At 39.9% G+C, this 25,692-nt stretch overlaps 1 protein-coding gene across 2 annotated transcripts in view; it reads left to right on the top strand.

The window, feature by feature from the left end:
* map2k5 (mitogen-activated protein kinase kinase 5) overlaps positions 1 to 20,731 on the top strand; it is a 48,641-nt gene extending 27,910 nt beyond the window's left edge. The window contains exons 18-23 of one of the 2 annotated variants that reach the window (XR_009924106.1): positions 1,069 to 1,095; positions 1,440 to 1,472; positions 6,383 to 6,444; positions 7,550 to 7,595; positions 16,907 to 17,125; positions 17,239 to 20,731. Coding sequence is in view for 1 of the 2 variants with exons in the window: in XM_062404398.1 (XP_062260382.1) it covers positions 1,069 to 1,095; positions 1,440 to 1,472; positions 6,383 to 6,444; positions 7,550 to 7,595; positions 16,907 to 17,017 (279 nt within the window). In the remaining variant the exon portion in view is untranslated. Of the gene's footprint in view, positions 1 to 1,068; positions 1,096 to 1,439; positions 1,473 to 6,382; positions 6,445 to 7,549; positions 7,596 to 16,906 lie in introns of both variants that reach the window. The other variant, XM_062404398.1, reaches the window with a different exon arrangement.
* Positions 20,732 to 25,692: the final 4,961 nt, after the last annotated feature.

The raw sequence follows: 25,692 nt of genomic DNA, 5'->3' as shown, positions 1-25,692 counted from the left end.
TCTGAATCAGGCAAAACTGGATATAGAGGCAGTTTAGGAGTCTCTTGGTATTTACAGAGAGTGAAAACCTGTATTTAATTGAGTGAATCAATAAGTGCTCTAATGCACTGTCAGAACACCCGGAGAAATGAGCTATTCATCTACCACACATTATTTTTGTCATTTAGCTGAGCCTAGTTTTTCAGGGCCTTATTTCATTTAGTCCGCATGATGAAGTTTTACATTTGGGTCTAAAATTAAATTTGTTTTGTCCTGGTGGATTCCGACCTGGAGGTTTTAAAAAACAAAGCTAAATGTTTTCTGTAGTTTCCCTGTGGCGCCGTCTGAAGATATTATCTCTGAGGCAGTGTCTTAAGTAGGCCTTCCTCATCTAATGTGTGTTCCTCAGTCTTTCCATGTTTTAGTTGTGACTGTAGAAAATACCGGGACTTTTTAATTGAATGTTCTTCTTTGTTTCCCCTGATTTCCAACTCAAGATATGAGTTGATTTGTTTTTTTTCTATGAACATCTTCTCTTAAACCACTTTCCCGTTTCACATCCTTCATCACCAGCACAGAGCTAGTTTTAAACCTGTCTGTTTTTCTGTTCTCATTGTTATTGACTAAATTGTGTGTCCAAATTACAACTCGTTTCTTAAGATGTACACATAGATAGATAGAAAAGGATTCCTAGAATATACACTACATGTGTGTAGGTACCTTGTCCTACAGTGTTGAGTGAGAGTGTTTTACCTGTGAAATAGACACAGTAAACATTCTCTTTGTGAACCTTGCTCACATTGTTCTGTACCAGTTACCCTGTGCATCTTGATAACCTGGAGGGCAGGAAAGTACCACTCAGAAAATTAGCATTAGTGGATCTTTTAGCCCATTCTCCACAAATGAGAGCAGGGCCATTAAAATGTGTGTATTTTCATTATGTAAATGATCTTAATGCACACTCACAAATTGCCAACAGAAAAACAATAATTTTCTCCGAGTGATCATAATGTGTCCAAGTGTATCATCTTGATTATGACGCACTAATTACACGTAGGCTCTTCTCCTCTTCTCTTTGTTGCCCTACAGATTCAGAAAAACCAAGGATCTTTAATGGTAAGTTTTACTGCATTAAAACCGAGTGAAAGGAAACAGGTCTCCCACACTGTATCGTCAGTTACTCTTGGTTGGCTCCTTCATTTGAAAAAAAAATAAATACTGAAATTGCATTTCTGCAATGAAATATTAGCTCCTGCTTAAACTGCTGGTATTACATTAGGTGCCATTATGGAATAATAAAAACATTCAGGAGGTGAGGGATGGCTTTGCCTGAGCTCACTGCATTCCATTAATCTAAGTAGATACTTTTTTATCCCACTCAATTTTCCCTATCGCAAAGAAATTTCATGTTGGCTCGCTCGCTTGTTGTTTTTAATCTCCCTGTGTCTCTCCTCTTCCAGCCTCTCCAGTTACTGCAATGCATCGTTGATGAGGTGAGTCGTCGTCTTATGTGCTTTTGCATCTAAAGTCAGTCCTAATGGCCCGGAAAGCTTATATTTTGTTTCCTAATGAAGCAAACCAGTCAGGCGGCTTTGCTCCCCATTCACTCAACCCTTCACCCTATGCAACTGCCTCAGGCAACACACATATGCACACACACATTACTGCAGAGGCTGGACCTGTCATGAATGAAACACACACATGCACACAAACAAAGCTCAGAAGTATGTATATTTCAAAGAGACGACCAAATCCCGGACTATTCTCATGACTGCACCAGGTGTACATGTCTCATACAGGGAGCAGTGGCACGTTACTGTCTTATTTGACTTTTCAGATTCTGTGGTTTTTATCACCCCAAATATTGATTTTAAAAAGGTAACGTCTGGTTTTTAAATGCTCTTGTTTTCCCGACACACATGCAGTCTCACTTGCTTCTCCCACTTGCCACGGGCTAATGTGTGATACACAACCCGGGGCTAACCTTAACAGTTTTCTGTTTCTTTAAATATGGATGCACAACCTCGTCTTTATTTTCTACCTAATCTCTTTGTAATCTCTTTGCAAAAATGCTACAACTCCTCCTCTCCAGTGTAAACTGGCTCCTCTGATAAACCCTTTCACCAGCCATATCACACATTTAACATATAATGTCACTTGTCCTTAACTGCCTATGGATCGGCCCTAATTAATAATTAAATGCTTTTGGTTATAATGGATTGACCTGGGCTGAACTGTTCATTAGTCAGCGAGACAGAGGCATCACTCAAAACTATTTTTCCTCTGCCCTTTGCCGTCTCCCCTCGAGGCGAGAGAACACTCTTTTGTCCCTTGCAAGCCAGCACCAGTTCACCGTCCCAGCTAATGCTGCGATTTGGAGGAAGAGACAGGAGGATGAGCACTGCTCTGAAAGATGGAGTCACTCAGAGATTGTAAAGGTTGAGGACTGCACCGGAGCAAGGATAGACACTCATCAGGCACTTTATTAGGAACACGTGTACACCTCTGTGTTCTTGTGACAGGGGTGCAAGGCATACAGTTATGGAGGTTCAAGTCAGGATCTGCAGTTAATGTTCAGATCAAATATCAGAACAGGGACAAATATGTGGTCTCGTGACTTTGTGGCAGGATTTTTGATGCCAGATATGACAGTTAAAGCTTTTCAGAAATGTCTCCTTGAATTTGGCTGGAGCCTCTACCACTCCTGCCATACTGAGCATGAGCGATGCCACCCAACCACAATGCAGTTCAGCAACGTATTACGTCGCCCCATTAAAAGTGAATGAGCATTAAAAAAACTGAATTATTGAGCTGAACAATGATCTTATTTAGTGAAAAATTAAATTCTTCTGTATTTTTCATCAGAACTGTCTCACTTACTGAAGTGAGCATTGCTCGTTGCAGATCTGATAAAAATGTTTTCTATGATCGTGATGTGTGTACATGTGACTTGTCCACTGGGGATTTGGAAGTTGCTGTAATGGCTGAATGAGTAATAGGCTCCTGTGAATGGATCATTAATATTACTGGAGCTTGAGGTATACGTGTGGTTTCTGTTCCACATAAACGTGGCTGAGAAAGACTTGAATAAGTGTTTGAGGCTAGTGAGACTCTATGAACATCAAGTTGAAAAATTAAAAGGTCAACAGATTAAACCTGAATGAATCTTAGACATGATGTGAAGACATAAAGGAACAGTAGCCTGACAAAGACTTGAATGTGAGTGGCCTTGAAATCATGGCATCGATAGCAAGATAACATTTTGCAAAAGAGCTAATAAAGACAATATTATATATATATAAGACAATAAGAGTCACGTCTTCACCCACGTTATACATTTTTTTTTTTTTTTAATTCCAAAGGAAGATCTAACTCTAGAATTGGTGTCCTGGTTTTTTCATCAATCCACAGAACAAACTCAGCAATTGTCCTTGGTGGGCTTTGGTTTGAGTTAATACTGGGATGAAGTCATACAAATTTATATTGTTGATTGAACAAAAGGATATAATATCTCGAATGACGAGAATCACTTTTGTAAGTTTTTCTTTATTTGGCTAAATATCCATATGTAATACCAGATAATAATATGTGACAAGGTCTTCACAAAACAATTCATTTAATCTTATGTAGCTTAACTAAAATGCAAATGATCCAGTGCATAATTTTAATAGAAGCTGGAATTCGACTAAGACAGAGAAACATACTTGTTCAGCTCAGGTCTTGAAAGAGAAGTTCCCCTCAGTTGTTCCTCCCATCTCTCTGCTGTCCACTCTCATTAATGTCTCTCTCCTCTTATTTGTTGAATAGCAAGTGGCTGCACTATAAAAGAACTCCCACTTTATTTTCAAGCCTGTAATTACTGATCTAATTTTGCCTAATAATTGCTTCATGGCAATGACATGTATATTTACCCGTACCCTTGTACCCTTGTAGTGTGCGCTACGTCTCATAGTGGAGCATATTGACAACCAGAGGAATAATTCACACAGACCAGCCACTTTCATCAGCCTGCTAGTCTTTTGTGATGTTGCCTGCTGCCACATCAAAGCTGCAGCGGTGTTACTCTCAGCTGGAAACAGGAATACATGCATAAAATGTGTGTTTGTGTTTGTGTCTGCAAAAAGGTGCATGTGCATGCAAATATGTGTGAAAAGTGCACAGAGAGATTTTGTATCAGATTTCGCCGACACAACACGTAAATTGGTTGTGTAGTCAACATTCTGCACAAACTGTGTGTGTGTGTGTGTGTGTGTGTGTGTGTGTGTGTGTGTGTGTGTGTGTGTGTGTGTGTGTGTGTGTGTGTGTGTGTGTGTGTGTGTGTGTGTGTGTGTGTGTGTGTGTGTGTGTGTGTGTGTGTGTGTGTGTGTGTGTGTGTGTGTGTGTGTGTGTGTGTGTGTGTGTGTGTGTGTGTGTGTGTGTGTGTGTGTACTATAGTACAGTGGTTGCAAATTATTTGGTACCCCCTTTCTCAACGAAGTGTATGCTCAGGCTTGGCGTGTGCAGAGCTCAAGGGCATTTGTTTGTGCGAGTGTGTGTGTGTATATGTACATGTGCTATGATATATTGCTCATCCAAGCGGCCACAGCACTATGATGTGTAGTGAGATTAGAAGGAACCCATTCCTTTGTTAATTTAAATGGGTTCATGCGTCATGCTTTGCGGGAACCTGCCGATCAGAGCATTAAGGAATGGCAAACACTGCCCAGAGGTGTTTTTAATGGCACAGCAGGGGCTTCACGTGTAAAGAGGTTTAATTCCCTGAATTTGAATAAAACGCTTGGTTGTGGGGCCCAGTCTTTAAGGTTTTTGTTCATGTCTGATATGATTGGATGTCCCTGCTGTGCAGATTTTAAGTCATGTAGCTCTCACACCTTCTATCGTCCTACCCACTTCTGATCTTGTCAGGTAGCACCTTTTGTATCTGAGGTAAACATCAGTGTGTTGTGCACGTGCTGGTGTGTAGGAATGCCATACGTTACATTTCATCAGTCAGTGTTCTATGTCGGTAGATGTGACCTGACGCGCCAGATGGTTTGTTACACTGGACCATCTGTGAAGATTTCATCGAGTGTTTGGAAAGAGGCAGGTGCTTTCAAAAACAACTTGGCAGGTGATTGGATGAGCCATATGTCCGTCACCATCTATAATGGCTGCTAATGCCAGTCGATAAAACTGCAAAAATCTCTCATTTATCAAGAAAAACCAAGAGCTGTTCTTTACTCTTCTTTTTATACAATTCACTACTGATGCTACGGTAGCATCTGTGCTAACCTCCTTAGTAGCCATCATTGATGTCTTTTACAGTGAGTCATCACACCTCAGACACGCCCACATGGCTGCTGGTAATTTTTCCCTCATTGGACGATGATTGGTCCGAACCTCTGTGTTTCAGTAGTTCAGCCAATAACTCGCAGGAAATGTTGCTGCCTTGCAAAGTTGTGGAAGAAATATCTGTTTATAATCCAGAGTCGTTTTATTCTGCTTAATGCTAGTTTTCTCATTCGTAAGGAATGAGCCAGTTTATTTTCATATATGAATATATATATATATATAAATGTATATATATAAACAACAGGAAAATCTTATAGAATGATGACTAAAATACTTTATAAATAAATACTTTCTTAGTACCACAATTATTTAATTTATATGTAAAATGAAAAAAAAAAATGTATGAAACTGAATAATTGGGATATAGAACCATTAATAAAAAATGTCATACTTCAGGTTTTGGCTATTATTTATTGTAATAGAAACAAAGGGAGAGAATCCATATTTTTATTTAATGTTGCCAACACTACACATTGGTCAGCATTTTGTCTGCAGGGATAAACTGGGGATAAATTAAAAAAGCTAGAACTTTCGACACCGGCAGAGGTAAGGAGGGAAACGAGCGGAGTGAGAGGAGGGAAATGCACGGACTAATGAGGTGAGGGTCAGTCTGGAACAGCTGTTTACATGACACGGTTCATAGACCCTCTATTGACGAGATGTTTCAAGCATGACAACACACACGTAAACACAAACAGCGAATTAGTTTATTTTGGCATCACCTTCCTCCTGAAATGATACGATCATGTGAGTTTAAGTCAGACTGTGTATATTTATGCTTTTGCTGTTCAAAAAGGAAATTTGTGCATATGTGCATATTAGGACAATGTTTCATTTCCAGCTTATCACAGCCAAAACCAAACAGAAACCATTGTGAACATGGAAAAATTACCACTCTTGTTGTTTGAGCAGAAAGACCAGAAACATCAAAACTGAACACAGTTTCCCGTTTATGCTCAGAATATTTGAAGTTTGTAAAACACTGAAACCTCTAACTAATGATATAAATGGCACTGTACCTTGTGAGCATCATTCCATTTGAAAATTAAACTTGTTCTTTTCCTCTTCACAGGATCCTCCGATTCTTCCCGTTGACCAGTTCAGTGAAAAGTTTGTTCACTTCATCACTCAGTGGTGAGTCTTTCTTTGTCACTGTTTAATACATTTTAACAAGACAGACGGAAATGCTTTTAATTAATGCCTTCCACTTTTAAATGTAATCTTATCTGTGTTCAGTGATTATTGACTGGGTGGTGCATTTGTTTGCGATCCCACTTTGCACCAGCTTCATATGTTTGCCACGGTCACAATCTGAGCCCCACAGAGAAAGACTGAACAATTACAAAAACCACAAGCTGCATTTAACATGAGCTAAAGTATTATTGTAGATGAATCAAAGGTATAAGGGTATACAATGAGATTAAAGTGCATTTGCTTATGTGCGTAGATGCATTGTGGATTTAATGGTTTTAGCTGGGCCATTCAGTGCAGCTGATATTGAGTAAAAAGATGAAAAGAGGAGTGGTTGATTTATCTAATGCAACAGGACAAAAAACAATGTTTACACTGGATTCATTAGCCTCTGTATTGTAACCTTTACAGTTACACAGACATCTGCAGACACACACTGCAAGCTGTGTGTATGTGTGAGTCTCTGTGTGTGTGTGTGTGTGTGTGCCCTCAGTACTCTCTAGCTGGTTATACCAGCTGTTGTTTAACCCCCATGGCACCTGTATTTACTTAAACAGCCCACGTCTCTTTCAGGACAGACTGAGGTACAGGTAACCTGCTCTGCATTGGTGCAGGACCAGCACCAGGTTCTCCCGACTATTCTTCCAGGGTCATGGCCCATTCATTGTCGTACATAAACCAGTTACTTGACTGCAGACAAGTCCCCAGTGTGGGTTGTTTTGACATATTGTGTATACACACCGTGGAGGACACCCACAGAAACAATCACATGATAAATCAACTGCCCCAGTTGTTGCATTCTGAGTAATAGGAAATATTAATTGAACTTAGATTGAGTAATTAATTGATTTCATCTGAAGCAAAGGTACTGTGTTTTTAGGCTGATTTGTCTATGAAACTGCTTTCAGTTACTGAGGAATGAATAGTTTTGTTTCTTTCCTCCTCTTGAACATTCATGCTGTTAAAGTGAAAGAACAAAAACATGTCTTGGTCTCTTACACAGTTTGAATGGTGGCTGGATATAAAATCCTTGTATCTCTTCTTTCAGTATGAGGCGACAACCCAAAGAGAGGCCTGCCCCCAACAACCTCATGGTAAGTTAAACCAAGCCTCCATTAAATAGTTCCAAGGACCACAAAACATAAGTTTGGAATAAGTGTGTACAGAAGGTGATCATATCCCTGCATCCCAATAAAAACTCAATTCAACATAATTTTATTATCTCTGTAGTTTTAGAAGATACTGTTGTGTTTTGCGCACTCATTGGTTTGTTATAAGTCGTAATTTCTGTGTGGAAACAACAGAGATGACCTTCTTGCTACCAATGAAAGATGTCAGAGGGAGGGCAGCTGGAAACCTTGAGACAGATCTGAGCGCAAAAATAATTGTTCTGGCCATATAATCAGGGATAAGGTTGAAAGTGTCTGAAGGTTCAGAGTTTTAATTTTTTTTCCTCCAAATAATTGGAACAGTAGGCCTTTGAAATAATATTTAAACTTGCATGGACCAAACTGTGTTGGTCCTGCGTAATTGCCAAAACGAAACAAAAGGGAAACTTGATCACGTTAATGTGAAGGCCATCGGTTCTCTGACTCTGATTGAGGTGACCACTCCTCTAAGTTCCAGCTCTCCCTGTCAGGAGAAGCCAAACCTTCCAATGTGGACTCTTCCAGTTTTTACCGTTGAAGCATTAACACACATTCGACCACAGCAGTTTGCACCACCGGCCTTTTAAGAGTTGCGACATGCTCGGTTTTCTGTGTCAGCACCAAGGACAGCGACTGTCGGTGTCCACAGAGAGCGGACGGGTGGAGGGTTGTGTCTCAGGGCTGGAGGGTGTAAATGCAGAGCTGCTAACAGATTGTATGTTCTCAGTTTCACACCAGAAAGGAGGAGTGAAGGAAAACGTTGTCGAGACACTCTTTGGGAATTCTTTCCTTCGGACGAAAGTGGTTCTCTTGAGGTCGAGACCATGCAGGACTGTTTTTGAGGAAGTTGCAGCTCAATTTTGGACACGTTTATTTGACACAACTTCCATTGTTACTGGTTTGTTTGTCTGTCGGTTATATATCAGTATAACGACTTCAACGAAACCAGGTGGAAGAAAGTGGTATGGGCTATGAAAGAACCTTCTTTTCCAGATCAGGGGCAGTTCCAGGAACTTTCCCCAACTTTCTCTAACATTGTGATATTTGCAACATTTCTGTTTATTTCTCAGAGAATAACTCATGGATCTTGATTTAAAAGAAAAAGTAGAGGCATGTTTAAAGGACTGATATTAAAAAATGTAGGCATTTTGGCGCAGATCCAAATAAAAAATGGATCAAATGAATTTAAATGTGGTTTTCTAAGGTGAATGCTCTGAGTACCTTTCTAGTTTGGGACACTTTTTACTTAAATACTTATAAATACTGAATCTGGCACTTTATTGTCGTGGAGAGGATTTTGATAGTTTGACTCTCTCATTCTTTTAACATACTGGGGCTTTTTTTTTGATCAACCAGTCACTGTACACTAGTGTAGTTTTGGCTATAAAAAAAACTTAGCTGAGACGCTGCTGTGGATCAACCGGTTCCTGGTTAGTTCCTGTCCCTCCTCAGATGTGGCCCTGTCATCTCCAGCAGGACCTCAAACTCACATCATCAAATTCAAATAAGCCGGCATTATTAAGTTTGAGACTATGTCTTTACTGCTCTTATCCTCATACCTTGAACAAGAAAACAATATTTGATGAGCCTGAACTAGAAGCTCTTTTTCACAGTGTGTTCCTGTGATTTCTTCCGTTCTTCAATACTTGGTTCCACAAGCAGTTCTTAATTCAAACCCAAAATAATGCAAGGACAAGGGTTACGTCAAACTTCCATTACCAATACTTATTGGACAATATCAGACCTCCTCCGATGAATAGCCAATTTATCATCTGTTGTATGAACACATTTTATCATCAGTGACCACCCTGTAAACCCAGTTATCCAGTTCTACTTCACTGCAGCATTGTTACTCTGTAAATACATATTCTATTAAAAAAGAACGAAAAGTTTTTCTGAATTCACAAATTCTAAAATCAATGTGGGATAAAAGACCCAAAATGGGGAAGGTTCAATTTTGATATGTCTTGGGTAACAGCTCTTTGTTGTGCATCAAGCTGGACCACGGTATCTGGAAAAAGACTTGGAAGTGATCTTGTCATTGTTTCTTTTTCTTTTCTCAAGAAGAGAGACGGCCTCAATGTCTCCATTTTATCTCCCACTGCAAATCTTCGGAGTAGATAGAATAATAAAATGCATAGGACTCTGCTTGCAAGGTTTCTGTGCATGACAATTTTTTTATTGGATTTACATCCATCGTCTAGCCACTTGACAAAACATACAGTACCAGTTGAAAGATCTGGTAAATTGAATGATTCTGTCTTCACGGACGTACGAGTACACAACATCTACACAACACCGCAAAGAATATTTGTTGCTTAGATGAACAAGGACTTTTTTCTTCTCACAAAGTATTGACTCTGGGTATTTTGGACGTTTCTTCTTCAATTTCGTTGGAAATCATCAGTGCTCTTACAACTTATCTCTTTTCATCCCTATATACAAAGTCTTTTTCAACCATACACACTGTATTTCAATCTTTCTAGTTTTTAAATGCTTCAGGTGATCGTAAAACACACAGTGACATATTCTGCTCTGTCGTCCACGTTCCTCCTCTGCCCCAATTTATTCATTTCATTGCGATCTCTGTGCTCTTTTTCAAATTCTCACTGTTCTCTCTTGTCTTTTTTTGACTCCCTTTTTTCGCTGACCCCTCTCCTCTACCTATATTTTTGTCCTCCTGTAGGACTCTCATTTCTTCCCTTGCCAGTGATGAACTGAAATATAAGGTCATGGATGCCTGCCTCATTGGCACCAGCCTGCTGATTGTCTTTCTCTCTTCTCCTCCTCCTTATTCCCTCTTTCCTCCCCATTCCCCCAGCCTCCCAAGTACATTAAAACTCTTTACCTATTCTATCTGTATGTTAATGCACCTTGCCACAGCTCCCCTTTCCCCCTCTTCTTCTGCTGTACAGAGAGTGCGACCATTTGCTCTCAGTTTTTATCCGTGCAACTCATTTCTCTCAGTAGGTAATGCGGGAAATCACACACAAGTGTACACACTGAGCAAATAATGTGATTTTATGACCATACAAATTCGACCGGTAGCTCTAGTTTGCTCATCAGGTTTCAGCATGTGGTTTCTCTAATCACTGGTATAGCTTTTATTGATGTTGTTATTGTCACTGGGATTTGAGCCTATTAGACGTTCTTTAAAGGGCTGCTGTTTGATTGCGTGCCTGCTCTTGATGGGTTCTGTCCCTGAAGCTTGACGCAGTCTGTTTCAACTAGTTTGGAATTTTTTTAACAAATACAGCGACTAGAAATGTTCGACAACGACCTTCTTTTTTTTTCTCGACTGAGACGAGACAATGACTAGACAGCACTGACGTCATTGAATAACAACTGTTACTGTATCAGCAGATGGAATCATTCAGGATCCTAGACGAGCACTCAGAGAGCGAATCCCCCCACCAACGCACACAACACTCACCTTGTGAAGCCACGTTTATATTTACGAGATCTTCATTTGAATCTGCACCACATTGCACTAAATAACAGTCCTGGAAACATGTTTGATATCTTTCATCAAGATCTATGGATTATTTGAGGCCAAATCAAAAAATCTTTGAAAAATACTCTGCATCCCAAGTGAAGGAAAAATAATCCTGCTTCCTTTTGCAACATGTTTAGTTAAAAATAATATCAAATAATGTCACAATATTTGGTCATTTAATTTTCTTGCCCATCACTGTGCTTTGCATGTGAGTTCATTGTGATTCCATCAAGCAAATAAGTGGCTTGTTATTCGATACCTCAGCAGAAGGTAAGGTATCGAAGGTGAGTTGATCTGAGGCCGGTTGGTTTACACCATGACTCATAATCCGTTTGTCAGTTTGTTGGACTCTAATTAATCAAGAAGAAATCTCCAAGCGAGCCCCTACCGGAGCGTATCAACCTCGGTGCTTCACCTCTATCAGCAAAGGATCTTTTCTCCCATTTCTTCTAAGTAAAGAATCGCATGATGAGCCGTCAGAGAGGAAAGTAAGTGTTTGTTTTTCTCTCCTTTGACTAATGCATCTTTCATGGTGGGACACCCTATCCTGTCATCATAAGCTCATGACGTGGGTGAGCCGGGAGACTTTCCATTGGCCCGCTCCCAGGACGTTAGCTGCAGGTATTTGGTGATGACCCATCCTGTCTGAGGTTTCTTGCTTTTGGTTCTAAACAGGCTGTCTCTCTCCTCCCCCTTTTCCATCAATACACAGCCGACCGTGTGCGGCTTCATTGGCTTATTTATTAACCTTTCAAACAAGAAGGAGAGACTTTTTTTTTTTTTGTTACATTTAGCCTCATATTTGTTAATTTGTCGAAGGAAACATTTTATACCTGTTTTCATGTTCTTTTGATTTATGTACGAGAGAAGAAGAAGAACAACAGCGATTGCCCCCCCGCCCTCATATTCTTTGATTGGGATTTGATGGACATTTCATTTCTCCCTCCCTCCCTCCCTCCCTCGTCATCCCTCGCTCCCCAGCCAGCAGCCTTCAAACAGCCTTTTAGCACCCTTGTCAATGCAGAGCTTCTATTCTGCTTTTTCTATTCATAAGCACGCACGCAGACACGCACACAAATTCCCTCGCCCCCTTTTCAACCCTGGAGACACCAGATGAGTCCCTCGGTTTGTCACAAAGGAAGCCCGCCTGTCTCTGACACACACACACACACACACACACACACACACACACACAATCTGATAGAGCCAGTAGCATAAACTGTGGATGTTTGTTACTAACCAATAATCACTAGTTAACCAGTATCCATGTTAACATCTGTCATTAATCAAATCAACATAGTAACCACTCTTTTTATTAGTTATATTAGCTTACTTTTAATAATCTCCTTGTATTTCGTTCAATCATCACGACATGTCAACATAACACTTTATTTGTACACCACCAAAAATCCCAACATTATCTCCAGGTGCTTTATAGAGTAAGGTCGAGACTTTAAAACATAGAGAAACTCAACAGTTCCCACTTAAGATACTTCAGTATTGTGCTTTAAAAACTCCTGGGCAGTAACTTGTGTCATTGACTATTATCTAATCCCTTATGTGTTTATTTTGTGTTGCTGTGTGTGATGCCGTTATCATGTGGCTCAAACTTTGGAAGCAGTGTTGGTGTCTGAGGAGTTGGTTTGTTAATGTTAACATCTCTACATGTGCAAAAAGGATTTTCACAGTCATGCTTGTGTATCCTTGCAGCTATTGGGGGTTTGTGCTGCCTCCTCCCCCCCTCCCAAACTTTTCTGTCAACACTTTTGTTGCCAAATGTTTTCACATTACACCCTTGGGTCTTTATTGACATGAACCCCCATTCACACATCCTGGACCTGCTGCGGCTGGGCACCTGTTCAGTCACGACATTTTGAATGAAAGCAGGAGTCGAAAATACATCCCTCAATGTCTGAATCCTGGACAAATTCAATTTTTGGCATAAAATGTTAATTTTCTATTGATTCAGTGTCCTTGATTTTATCAAAACAAGGTTTCTGTTTTTAGGATGAAAGAGAAATTTAAACAATGATGAATATTGTAACTTAAACTCCTTATCTCTTAAAAGTATAATGGTGAGTTTATTACACAGTTAAAATACCCGTAATACACACACAAACACACCATCCAGTCGCAACCAGTTTCCAGAGGGAGCCAGTGATTAGCATGTTAATCGGTAAAGCCCTAGTTATTCTATCTACCTCCTCTCCCTCTTCTCTGTCATACACACACACACACACACACACACACACGTTCCTTCTGACATTATTCTAATGAGGTGATGACCAGTCTCTTGTTATAATTGCCTCAAACTGCTTTTAATTTCTTCTGAGGGTATTAATCATACGTAGTGTTATTTAAAAATGCATAAATTAATCTTCGATTAAACAGACCCTTCAAAGGCTTCAAACAATTAAAGAGTTAGGTAGAATTTCCCTTGGGTTTTCCGGCCGCTTCTATTTGAGCAGAGCGGTTTCAGGTGATTATCCCATTTTGATGTGGCCAGACGGTGATTAATGGAACTTTTGAATGAGTCTCACCTCTGTCCACACACAGCTTCAGCAGAAAGTCAGAACACCGTCAGTGACCCAACAAGGACTTATTGCTTATTACTATTCACTTACATGTCAAACTTTAAGTAGCAAGACATTTTATTATTGGGTCATAATGCATGATTAGATTTTGTATACATTTGCAGTTTGAGCAGCTTTCAGAGTTCTAAAACTTCTAGATACGATATCTGGACTTTTCATCCCAGAGGATAAGTCAGAATATACCTTTGTAGCTCCTGTTGCTTTTTGTTATTCGATTTTAGTTATAGACTTTATGTGTGATTCACTAAGAGCAATTAAGTTTCATTCAAACAAAATCATGCCAATGCAAAGTCAATTTTTATCACATGAAATTAAACCAAAATCTTAAATTTGGATTTTTCTGAGGACTTCAGAATCACAATCACAATTAGAAGGTATTTATTGGTCCTAACAATGAAGATAGAAACATAAAAACACAATAAATACATAGATAAATAGGAGTTTTTATCACTTATCAGAGTTAGACATGAAAACAAAAAGAAACTGCAAACAAACTTATCTTTAATAGTTCCCACTGTTCTGCATGTAGTTGTAAACTGTGTTTAGCAGATGGGACATCGCTTCCAACAAGAAAATGTTGTCCTGGCATGAATGTGTACATGCACGTGCGCCTGGTGTGATGAGACACGCACCTTCATCCAGGTCAAATTCCAGCAGATTTCCCCGGCCTGTCAGGGTTAATTTCTGGAGCAAAGGTGGAGCCCTGGATTTAAAAAAAGTATATATATATATATATATATATCAGTCCGCTCTACCTTCTTTATTTCTGTATCACTCCTGCTCTACTGAGGCAGAGAAGAATGATGGATGAGATGGATATCCAGCACATTGGGGCACCCAGGAGCGTCCACTCCACACTTGCATACTGACACACACACTGATATGAGAGTAATTAACTGCGTTAACCCCAGCTGCCCATTAGAAGGACAACAGGATTGATGGGGCTCCCCCCCAGTCCTTCACAATCTCTACAGTTTGTGCAGGATTAGAAAACGCTGGAATGTTTTGTCGTTTTTCCTCCGAAACTTAAAAATACACAACAGCACACGTGTGGTGAACCATCAGAAGTAACAGCAGTGAGCTGAGAACTCAAACGGAGGGCCAGCTAATTCAATGGGTTTTATGAAGGGATTGTGATTATTACAAAAACTTGGGTTATCCCTCGTGTGATTTCATTTCATACACTCGATCTTCAGTTTATCATATTTTTCTGTGCAACCGCAAATAGACGCGGAGGATCTCAGGAGGGACTGAGTGAAGCGTCAGTTCTGGGTCTGTCCTACTTTGTTGCTAATCTTACATTGTCTGCACCAGTTTGCGTGGTTCTTGGGGGTATTTAACATTGTCTGACCCCAGAAGAAACAGCTGACAACAACACTGCTCACCTTGGAGTCACTTTCTGTGTCAAGTAGAAACTATGGTAATCCCACTGTTAGTAAGTGAGATACGGTTTTTGTGGTCACAAGGTTTGCTCCTTTGCAATTGACTGAAAGCATTTCAAAAGCTGAATTAATTTGAAGGTTAACTTAAGTGGACTGATGTGATGTGAATTAAACTAACTTCATATATTTGACATTTCTGTATTTGAGGCTTTTGTTGCTGATTGGCTGACACATAAAATATAACAATATCTTTACATCTGGTGCAAGTGGAGATCGGCCTATAAACTGCATCAACCCGGACAATTTATGGCTCTTGTTCCAATTGTGACCCTCCACACCCCAGTGAAAGTCTTCTGTGGGGCCTGATGTGTCACTTAGGGCGGAGCTCCTGTTAACCGGGCACAACAGTGACCGTCTCTTGTTGTTAGGCACCGATATCGTGGAAATCAGTGTTGACATTTTCATTTGAAGCGGCCAGCTGCAGGCTTGTTTATCTAATTGGACATCGAGACACCACAGATAAAATTCATGGTCAGCCTCAGTCGACTTGTTTCATTTGTAGGCTCCGCCCCTCTCACCTCTGGCTGCCCTCTGTGACCTCTTTGACCCCCGGCTCTGCTCTGGAAAGCACCCCCCAGATGAGGCTGGTGATTGGAAGCGCTGTCATTGAGATATCACATGTGACATCTCTGTTTAAGTGGTGCTGCGGTAACAAGTGAACGCTGCGAGCGGGTCACCAACTTGATGAGCTACCAATCAGCCGACAGGCTGTGGGGGTTCAGGAGCTCCTTCGTTTGCACTATCGATCGAAATCAATCAAAACTAAGATTGTATTTGTTTGTGAGTCCTTGGAAAATTATTGGAAAATTGCTATTTGGATTTGGACAAAGTTAGTTAGTGCCACTGCTACGTTTTATCACTAGGCTCAGTTTTACGACCTGTTATGACTCATGTCGATCGTTAAACTCTGCAGATATTTCTTCAAAACGCCCTGATAAGCCATTACTTAAACGTTCTGCATTTAAAACAAAATCTGTTGGTCGTTAATATTTAGATGTTTTAATGATGTTCCTGTTGAGGTTATGTGTATTTTATTATTATTATTTTTTTGAATCAAGATTTAGAATAATTATACAAATAGAAACTAAACAACGCGCATCATGCGGCAGTGTAATAATGTTTGTGGCTCCAATCTGTTTGATAATAAAAAATAATATTGCACGATAGATATAAAGATTTTGTGATGGCCGTTAAAATATACATTTCTCTGTTTTTATGAGTAAGCTCATTACTTGTGTTTTACTGCTACTTCTGTTCTTTTTTGCCACAGATGACATTTATTTTGAAGGTCATTTATGGAGTAAGATAAGATAAGAGAGATTACGTTCATATTACACAAATCAAACTCTTTACTTTGAAATAGTGAAAGGATTTAACCCAAAAAGACAAATCTCATGAAATTGAATCTAAGTACTTAGAAGTTGAGGTTGATAGTCACTAAACTAAACCTCACTTGGTTTTTTTATTTTCAATAAAATTCTGTATTTTTGATCTGAATAAATAAATAAATACCAAAGTGATTCCAGTTAGTCTAATCCCTAAATGAGGTATTTATGATTTTTTAAAGTTTCCTTTATCGAGTCTGTTTTTATGTAAAAACAGAGCTACAGCCTAATGTTACAGACAGAGGCTGAAGAGAGGAGCTGCAGCAATGAGACAGTGTCACTGTCAGTTGTTTCTCAATAAAACTGATTTAACACGCGTCTTTCTCTTTCATCGTTTTAGGAGCATTCCTTCATCGTGCAGTATAACGACGGTAATGCAGAGGTGGTGTCCATGTGGGTCTGTCGCTGCTTGGAGGACAGACGGATCCAGCAGACTCAGGGACGTGTCTGACGTCATCCTGCTGTCTGTCCGAACCAAGATGGACCTGGACGTTTGATCCCTGACCTTGGACACTTATCAAAGTCGTCAGGATCCAGTACGTCTTCATGCACTGTGCAGGTGACTTCACGTAGCTGAACGAATTTCACCAGAAGTTAAATTCTTAATGTGAGTAAGTCTTGATTTAGCAGCACTCACTCGCCCTGACACTGAAGAGCCCTCTTCCTCTGAAGGGAAAATGAATCTCTGCCTCCAATGAGCTCAGAGATCTCTCTCTGACGTGGGTTTCCAGCCGCGGCCTCGTCCCCATGTTGTTTGAGAGTGTACAACGTTCAGTGAGTATCTCGATCTGATGAATGGAGATAACGCTCCTCGTTTGAAGGGGCTGTGACAACAAACAACTTAATAAGTACTAGAATACGCTGGCAGAATTTGTTCTGCGTTGTAAGGATCGTCTTTTTTAAGGCATCTGTAATAACCATCTTGTGCTTTGCTGTTGACAGCCTTCTAGTGAATGTTGTGGTTTTTGCCTGTGAGTAAAGGCCCACGTGTGTGCCTGGTTTTCCACTGGTGAAATTCATTACCTCAGAAAACTGGAAAAAAAGATGTCCCTGCTTTTAGCTCCTGGACGAAGCAAGTTTATTCGTGGACCACCGTTCATACTAAAGGCAATTCAAATGCTTTGTAGAGGAATCAAAATGCATTAAAAATAAGACATTAAAAAGACATTAAAATTGCATTTAAAAGACAATATAAACAAGGCAATTCCAAGTGCTTCACAGAGACAAAGCATCATTTAAAAAGTATTGAAATTAAAAGAGTAAAGAGCACATTACAACAGAATTTTAAAATCTAAAAGAATAAAATAATTAGTTAAAGATTAAAAAAAGGTGTCATAATGCATGGACATGTTTTTTTTATCCAACCTTGTGATTTTGTCTTTAATTGAAAAGACAACAACAAGCCTGCCGTACCGCTGAGTGTCACTGCAGCGTTACAGTGGAATCAAATCCCGTCATATCTTTGATTCTCAAACTAACGAACTGAACTATTTATTATTCCTTAAGAGGAACCTGGGTTTGTGTCTCTTTACACCAATAAATCTTTTATTTCCACCTGCACAATCAAGCCTGACATTGAAAGCGGCGGAATGAACTGTTACAACAATTATCTTCTTTCATTCCGCAGAAGTTTGATTTTTTGATGTAGAGAAGCTGCAGACAGAAGCATAACAGGAACCACAACTCTTCCTCCTCTACTAAACAACATTTAAGTTATATTATCAACACCATCACCAAAAATACTCTTAACTGTCTCTGAGTTTCTGTTATTTCATCGAATCGGCCAATGAGATCACTTGACTCTCGTCGTGGTAAAATATAAATGTGTCCTACATAACACCAAAGGTCACTGACGGGCCAGACGGTGACTTATATGACTGAGGTGGACATAATGGGTTAAGTGACTAAAATGAATTGATCTGAACAGGTGTTTGTGTGCAGCCGGTGAAATGTGTTGTGCTTAAGTGCAATTAAATCCCATTGCTTCCACAAAGGCCCAGTAATCTTCAACAAAGGCCCAGTAAACAAACCTGCTGTGGCACGTTGAGCGTGAGCAAAGCTGAAAGCTTCAAGTCACTGCAGTGCATTAGCAGAAAAGGTCCATGGCACCATTTTACTATAGATGAGATGTTTAGTGTCTTTAGTGTCCTGTTACTTGTGGTTTTATCCTCTGACACATGGACAATAGATTTTATTCTCTGGCCTTTAACTGAAAATCACCTGAAACTGAGATTGTGTGTGTGTCCTCCGCCATGTTGTTCATAGTTGGGGATCTTTAAGCTATTTTTTAAATGACCAGTCCACAGAGGGTCAGGATTTAAATTCTATTTCCTCATTGACAGAAATAGTTAGCATTAGCATTTTGCTCCTCAAATTAACATTTACTTTCCTCTTGAAATGATTGTATTTAAAACAAACTTAGAACTGCAGATTACAGAGTGCATCGTAAGCTGCAAATAAAGATGGCCGACGTGTCTCTGGCTCTTTCCATTGTACAAAAATTAAGCCAAAATATTCAGGATGCAAGACTTTGAGGTTTCACCCTGTTTTACAACATCAAATGAAACTGACTGATGCCATCAGCCAAATGTCATTTGGCTGATGGCATCAGTCAAATGTCATTTGGCTGATGCTTTTGTCCAAAGCGACTTACAATTAGTACACTCAACATCTATGAGGGGCCAATTAGGGGTTCAGTATCTTGCCAAGGACACTTCGGCATGCAGATGAGGAAGAGTGGGGATTGAGCCAGTAACCTTCTTGTTGGAGAAGGACCACTCTACCCCCTAGGCCACTCCGCCAACATCAGTGTGATAAGAACCAAAATTAACTAAGAACCTCAAGTTATCCTTTGGGGGAAATTTATTTAACTTTAACTTTTTATTTTGTTCTGCGTATCATCTTCTAACATTCAGGAGGTGGGGTTTATGACCTATATTACAGCAAGCCACCAGGGGGCGATCCAGATGATTTTGTCTTATACAGTCCATGGTTTGCATCCAAAATGTTGTACATTATAAACTGAAAGTCTGGATATAAGATTTGTCTTTTTGTGGTATTTAACGTTACTTTAAGAAAGTTTGAGAAACCTATTCAATTCAAAATAATAATTTGCCAAAAAGAAAAATCATCGCAGTTTAGCCGTCATCCGTCTACGAACAATTTGTGGTGCGTGGTATCAGCTGTGTGTCCGATGGAATTCGGACACAATTCACCGACTTGGTGGAAATAATCTCCTAATTGGACTTTAACGGTTTACAATGTACGTACGTAATCCCAGACTACGGTAAACATATTTTTTATTTGAATTCTTCTTCACATCCAGCAGTTCATTATTTTATAATATATGTTTATTTTACTCTGAGGATTCAGTTTGTGTTTCCAGTTACACTTTTTTTTTGTTTGTTTGTTTGTTTACAGCACTATCTCCCTCATTAACATGTTTCATTAGAGCCGTCATTTGCCTCAGGAAACTAAAACTGAGGCGCAAAGTTTTTAAGTTTTTGTACATAAATATATTATAGGAAAGACGTTGATAGTGATATTACTCTGATAATTTATGATCTTCAGATTTAAAGATCCTCCCATGACTAAAATATGTCATTGTAGATTTTCCAATAGATCCACAATGAATAGAACATGTACCCTGCATTTTACCACGTATATTGTTATATTCATAAAACTGTCGCTTTGGGAAAGTCATATTCTATCATACTGTTAATGTGTCAGAAAGCCACCTGACCATGGCTGAAATGTACCTGAAGCTAAGTACATTACAATCACGATAAACTAATAAATGAGTGAAAAATGTAAAGTGTGTCGTCTTGCAGCCAAAACCAAAAAACAGATTTTACGATAAGCTCCAAATCTCCTCTTTGTTTTCGTTCTGCATTGTACTCACTGACTGTGATATTGAAATATATATCTGCCTGAGTGAGAATATTTATAATTTTTGTACTTTCAGTTTGCTGTCAGCAGAGATCTCCTGTGACTCTCCCTGTCATTTCCTGTTTTTGCCTGAACCACAAAGTATAAGTCAGTGACTCAGCAAAAATGTACCTGCTGTGATGCTACCGGCTGATTTTGGCCTTTTCTGTACATATGTGTTGGCACATATTCCAACCTGCACAAATAAAATATGTTTAAAAAACATAATGTTGCCAAGTTTGTTGTGTGAATTTGTGTCTTTATTGGTCGTACTTGAAACCAAACATTTTAATCAACACATCTATTTTTTTTTCATTTCATCACATCCCTGGAGTGAGAGGGGGGGGGGACAGGACAGAGGACAGAGGACGTTCAACACCAGCGTCTGGATCTTCTCCTTGTGTCGCGATGCTTCTTCACCCTGAGACTTACAGTGGCCAACAGTTTGACATTTGTGGGCGTCGCTGTAAAATGACCCAAACCTGCAACACCTTGCTGTCATGAGTTCAGCGACTTATTTGCATTTCATAATTAATCTCAGTCAACCTTTAATTAAAGGCAGCCTCGTTCTTGATTATTAATTTGTGCGTCAGTCCAATAAGAAGACGTGTTGTTTTATTCTCTTAACGCATCACGCACACACCATGTTTACACATGTTAACACACTCAAGAGATATTATAACTTCACATATAATGTGACCAACCTTCAGCTCCTGATGTTGAGTTCCACTTCCTCCAAATCAAGAAGTGCTTATATTACCAGTTGGTTCGATTTTATTAGAGGTGCTGCAGTAAAACAATGACATCCTGAAACATGATTTGACCCTCAAACCAGCGGCGGCCTGCAGTGGTTTCACAAACACGATTCACCTTCTGGACTTCATAAACTAATCCTGGTGATTTCCAGACGAGCCTTGCGTCAAAAAGGCAAAGATGCTGTGGCACTGAATTATTCAAGTTTATAATTCAATAGATTTTCATAAACTCCACAACTCTCAACATGAGCTGTGCAATATTTAGAGAGTCAATGGATTCATTAAAGTATTTTAACGTTAGTAAGGTCCAGAAAAAACTACTGATGAAAGTGTACACGTACAAAGATCTAACAGTTCATGGAAGGTGTCTCCTAAATGAAGGTCAGATCCCCAAAGACACGAGCAACATATTTGTAACTTCAGGATCCTCTTCTGCAACCTGCAGAGGCAGATCAGCAAGGTTAGAAAGTGTGAAGAGGCGAGAAAGAGCCTGAATAAAAACTTGTAACATCCAGAACATCCATCAACTGGTGGCCTTCATCCGAATTTTCACTATAAAACATAATGAATAACATTTAATTAAGACAAGAATGAAGCCGAAGCAAGTTAAAGGTCTTTCCATAGACCATGTATGATATTGTTTGTAATGTGAGCTATTGACAGGCTGCTTGGGTATTTCATAATTATGTGGCTGTGTGCAACATGAAGGCAGCCGAGGACCCTGACACGCACCTAATTAGCCCGTGGTACTTATCCATTGTGTCGTATGTATTATCAACTTTCTCAAAGGCATCTCAGAGGCCAGGAGCAGGAGAACCGGTTTGATTTCAAAGCTCGTCCAAATTTATATTTTGTATAGTTATGCAGAGAATTCATTCCCCACTTTATTTGATCATTAAATGAAAAGTGTGGTCGAGTGAGATGATCTCGTGATCGAGGCTTCCATCACTGATCCTCCTGCTGTGACAAATATTTCTCGTGCTCTGTGACAACAAATACTCTCCTGAGTCAAAATGCTGCTTGTCCTTGTATTTCGGTTTCTATGATAAGAATCTGCAGAGGAAAGAGAAGCGAGTGTAAACTGTGTGAACTTGGTGCCACAGAAAAGTGTTTAATGTTGGAAGAAGTTCATTAGAAGTTGATCATGAGCAGGGTTGTGCAGCATCTGTCCAAAAAACCTTCACTGGCTTCAACCAGGACGTTCATCATTTCGCTAATGTCACATTTGCTGTAGTTTATTTAATCAGTTAATAAATACATTTTAAAAAACCTAGGTCACCTGCATGGTGGACCAGTACCAGAGTTGTCACATGGACATTTGCTTTCGGACCTGACCTGCAGACTGAACTTCAGCGAATCGGATTGTCCACAGTTCACACATGAACAACACAACAGGTTCTCTGCTCAGACACGTTCACAAAAGCAACAAATTCTCGGCACCGGCTTCCGCTCTTGATGTCACACCCTGATATATTTGTTTTTCAGCAGTGGATCTCCTGCTGTCTTCTCCACCGGAGTTTCTGCAGACTTTCTACCAGAGGGCCAGGTGGAGGGGGACCACAAAGACTCCAAAGGCTCTTATGTAAACACATGCACATCCTCCAGAGAACCTGCATGTCTTAGTGACTTAGTGCATGTCTGAAACCAGCTTTAGAAATCTGCCGCTGTGTTCTCATATGGCCTCACTCTGGACATTAACCAAGTTTTTACTGTCAGGAGATTATGCGGAGTTTGACGCACGTCTGACATCAGCTGCAACACCTATTTCTCTTATTTCACTTTGATCATTTTCAAACCTTGTACAACTTTTGGCTTCGGGGGTCAAGCGGCAGCTCAGATGTTTCCTGCTGCATGTAAACTGGAGCAGCATCAGATGATCCACGATGTGACCTTTAGAGATAATGTGTGCGGAATGAGAAGCGGTGAAGCTCCATGATCTCGTGTGTCGGGTCTCTCTCCGGGATATTGACCCGCTGCGTTGTCCGGAGATGCGTCTTAATTTCGGGGACGTGCTTGTTGCCGAAAGGTTCCCACCTAAATGCAGTGTGTGGTTCCCATCAAGCTGCGTCTGATGATGACCGCCCCTGTAACACAACCATCTCCCACAGCCCTTCATCACTGTCCTGTAATTAATATGTCACTGTTTAATTTTCAAGTCGTCCGCGGAATCCCCCCCCCCCCCCCCCCCCCCAATAAAATAAATGGTGCGATCGAAATGCTCTTTTCACTGGAAAGAAAAACAAAGTAGGCTGGAAAGCGTTAAAGTGAGCCGAGCAGCGAGGGATCAATAGACCCTTTAGTCCGAGAGGAGGATTGATTGGTCTCTAAAATGGGATTTATAGGGGTCATGGTTTTATATGGTGCTGATACAAGTGTTAATTATAAAACATTTGGCCTCAATTGCTGCTGCTGTTAAGTCTGTGCTGATTGATGCAGGTTTGATTCATCTTTATACATCTGTATGATAAAGTGCATCTGCTTGAGGAATCAGCTTCTTAACATGAAACAGATGAAACGCACACAGACACACACACAAACACACACATATACACATACACACGTATACACACACTGGACAAAATATGTAATCACGATTCAGCTTCAATCCCAACTCACACACACGTAACACATGTGCAATTATGACTTTTCTTTATCACACATACCTTTTGTTCTTTCCTGCAGTTTATGCAGGACAACATTTATGTGTTGACAAAAGCTAACACACATTTTTTAAATATGTATCGGTTTTGATTAGTCGATAATACAATGACTGAGGATGTACTGATTAAATAAGAGACTTGGAATTTTGGGCACTAAAATAACAAATAAAACTATATAAAAAAACAGGCTTTAATTCTTCCTGAAAACATCACATTTCTCATGTCAACAACATTGCCGTCATGTTTTATGAAGTCAGGTGAGAGCTCAGATATTTGTAGAATAAGGTTTTTTGTATTACACCTTTCAAACAAAGTGCATAACCTGGCATACAGAAATACTTTAGAGTAAAAGTGGAAAACGTTTTTTCTTTATCAAGACATGAGAATAAAATCAATTAAAATAGAAACAAATGCACTGACATTGAAAAACTCTTCACTGTGGAAAATATTATTTCACATGTGAAAGAGTCTTTCAGTCAAATATTTACTTAAACAAGTGAAATGTGCTCAAGCTTCCACAGGAGGGAAACAATCTTTTTACTGTATCTCCTCTGATGTCCATGCTTTCAAATGAGTTTAAAGCTTAAGGCATGGAGAAGCAGAATAGAATTAAGGAGAACTTGTATTTTGATGGGTTTAGTCACACTTTAATGTTGGGAAAAACATTATAAACAACACATCAGTTGATTCTTATAAAGATAAATGTCACATTATTGTCTATTTTTTAGTTTAAAGACTTTTTGATCTTGAGTGAAAGTCGTGGTTCAATCTCTTTTTAATGAACAGATAATGACAGGTTATAATAGAACATAACACATTTGGGGTTAGACATACCTCAACGTGCATAAAGAATGTATCAATACATATAAGAATTATGGACTTTTATCTCATTTTAATTGATGATAATTATAGATGTGGTTTTAGCTCCAGTATCCACTGTGTCTCCAGTCTTCTGTGGCTCAAACGTGCGTAAAATTAAACAAATGGCGCGTAGATCTGACGCGTATGGAACGCTATGTCCTCCCGTTGATGTTGAATTATCCATCAGGTCTGAGGTGACTCGTGAAGTTTCAAACCTGAGGCGCATGAATATTTCAGGTGCGAGGTTTGTTTAAACAATCGAGCGCATATGAACGAGGCCGGAGTCGTTTGTCTCCAGCGGTAATAACAGAGAGGCGCCTAAAATTACCGCTGAAATGTCTAATTAAAAACTCCGCGCTGCTGATCCAGCCGCGTCGGGCTCACGTTTCCCGGAATAAGCAGCGACAATGGCCACATTCAAGTCGGCGGCGTAAATAATTAAAAAGAGAGGAATAATTACAGTATAAAATTGTAATTATTGGCGGGGGCTGCAGGGGGAAGCCTCTCCGCGGTGAAAGAGGAGAGGATGCGCTCAGGATCAGGTTCTGCATCAATATTGCAGGGAGGTAAAGCTGGCGCAGCTCGGACTCGGACACAGGCTGATGGTGCCTCACTCACTCTCATCACACACACACTCACACATACACTCTCCTCACACTGTTTATAAAAACCATTGGATGGTTTCTCTCTTTTGGCGGATTCATAGAATACCTCACTAATGCAGGGGCGGTGTTAGATTATCTGGGGTCCACTGGCTCCTCTCTCTGCCTCGTCTGTGAGTATTTACTGCCTCTTATGTGACACTAAACTGAAAGGCTTTTTGAAGCTGCTTTAAAGTAGCACATTAGAGGTCTGGACATTTGACTGAAGTTGTGCAGAGGATGCAAATGTCAGGACATTTCTGGAACTTTTCCTACCAGCCC

The sequence above is a fragment of the Platichthys flesus genome, chromosome 1 (genome assembly GCF_949316205.1).
Source record: "Platichthys flesus chromosome 1, fPlaFle2.1, whole genome shotgun sequence".
Lineage (NCBI taxonomy): Eukaryota > Metazoa > Chordata > Actinopteri > Pleuronectiformes > Pleuronectidae > Platichthys > Platichthys flesus.
This window is presented reverse-complemented; position numbering and strand designations above follow the sequence as displayed.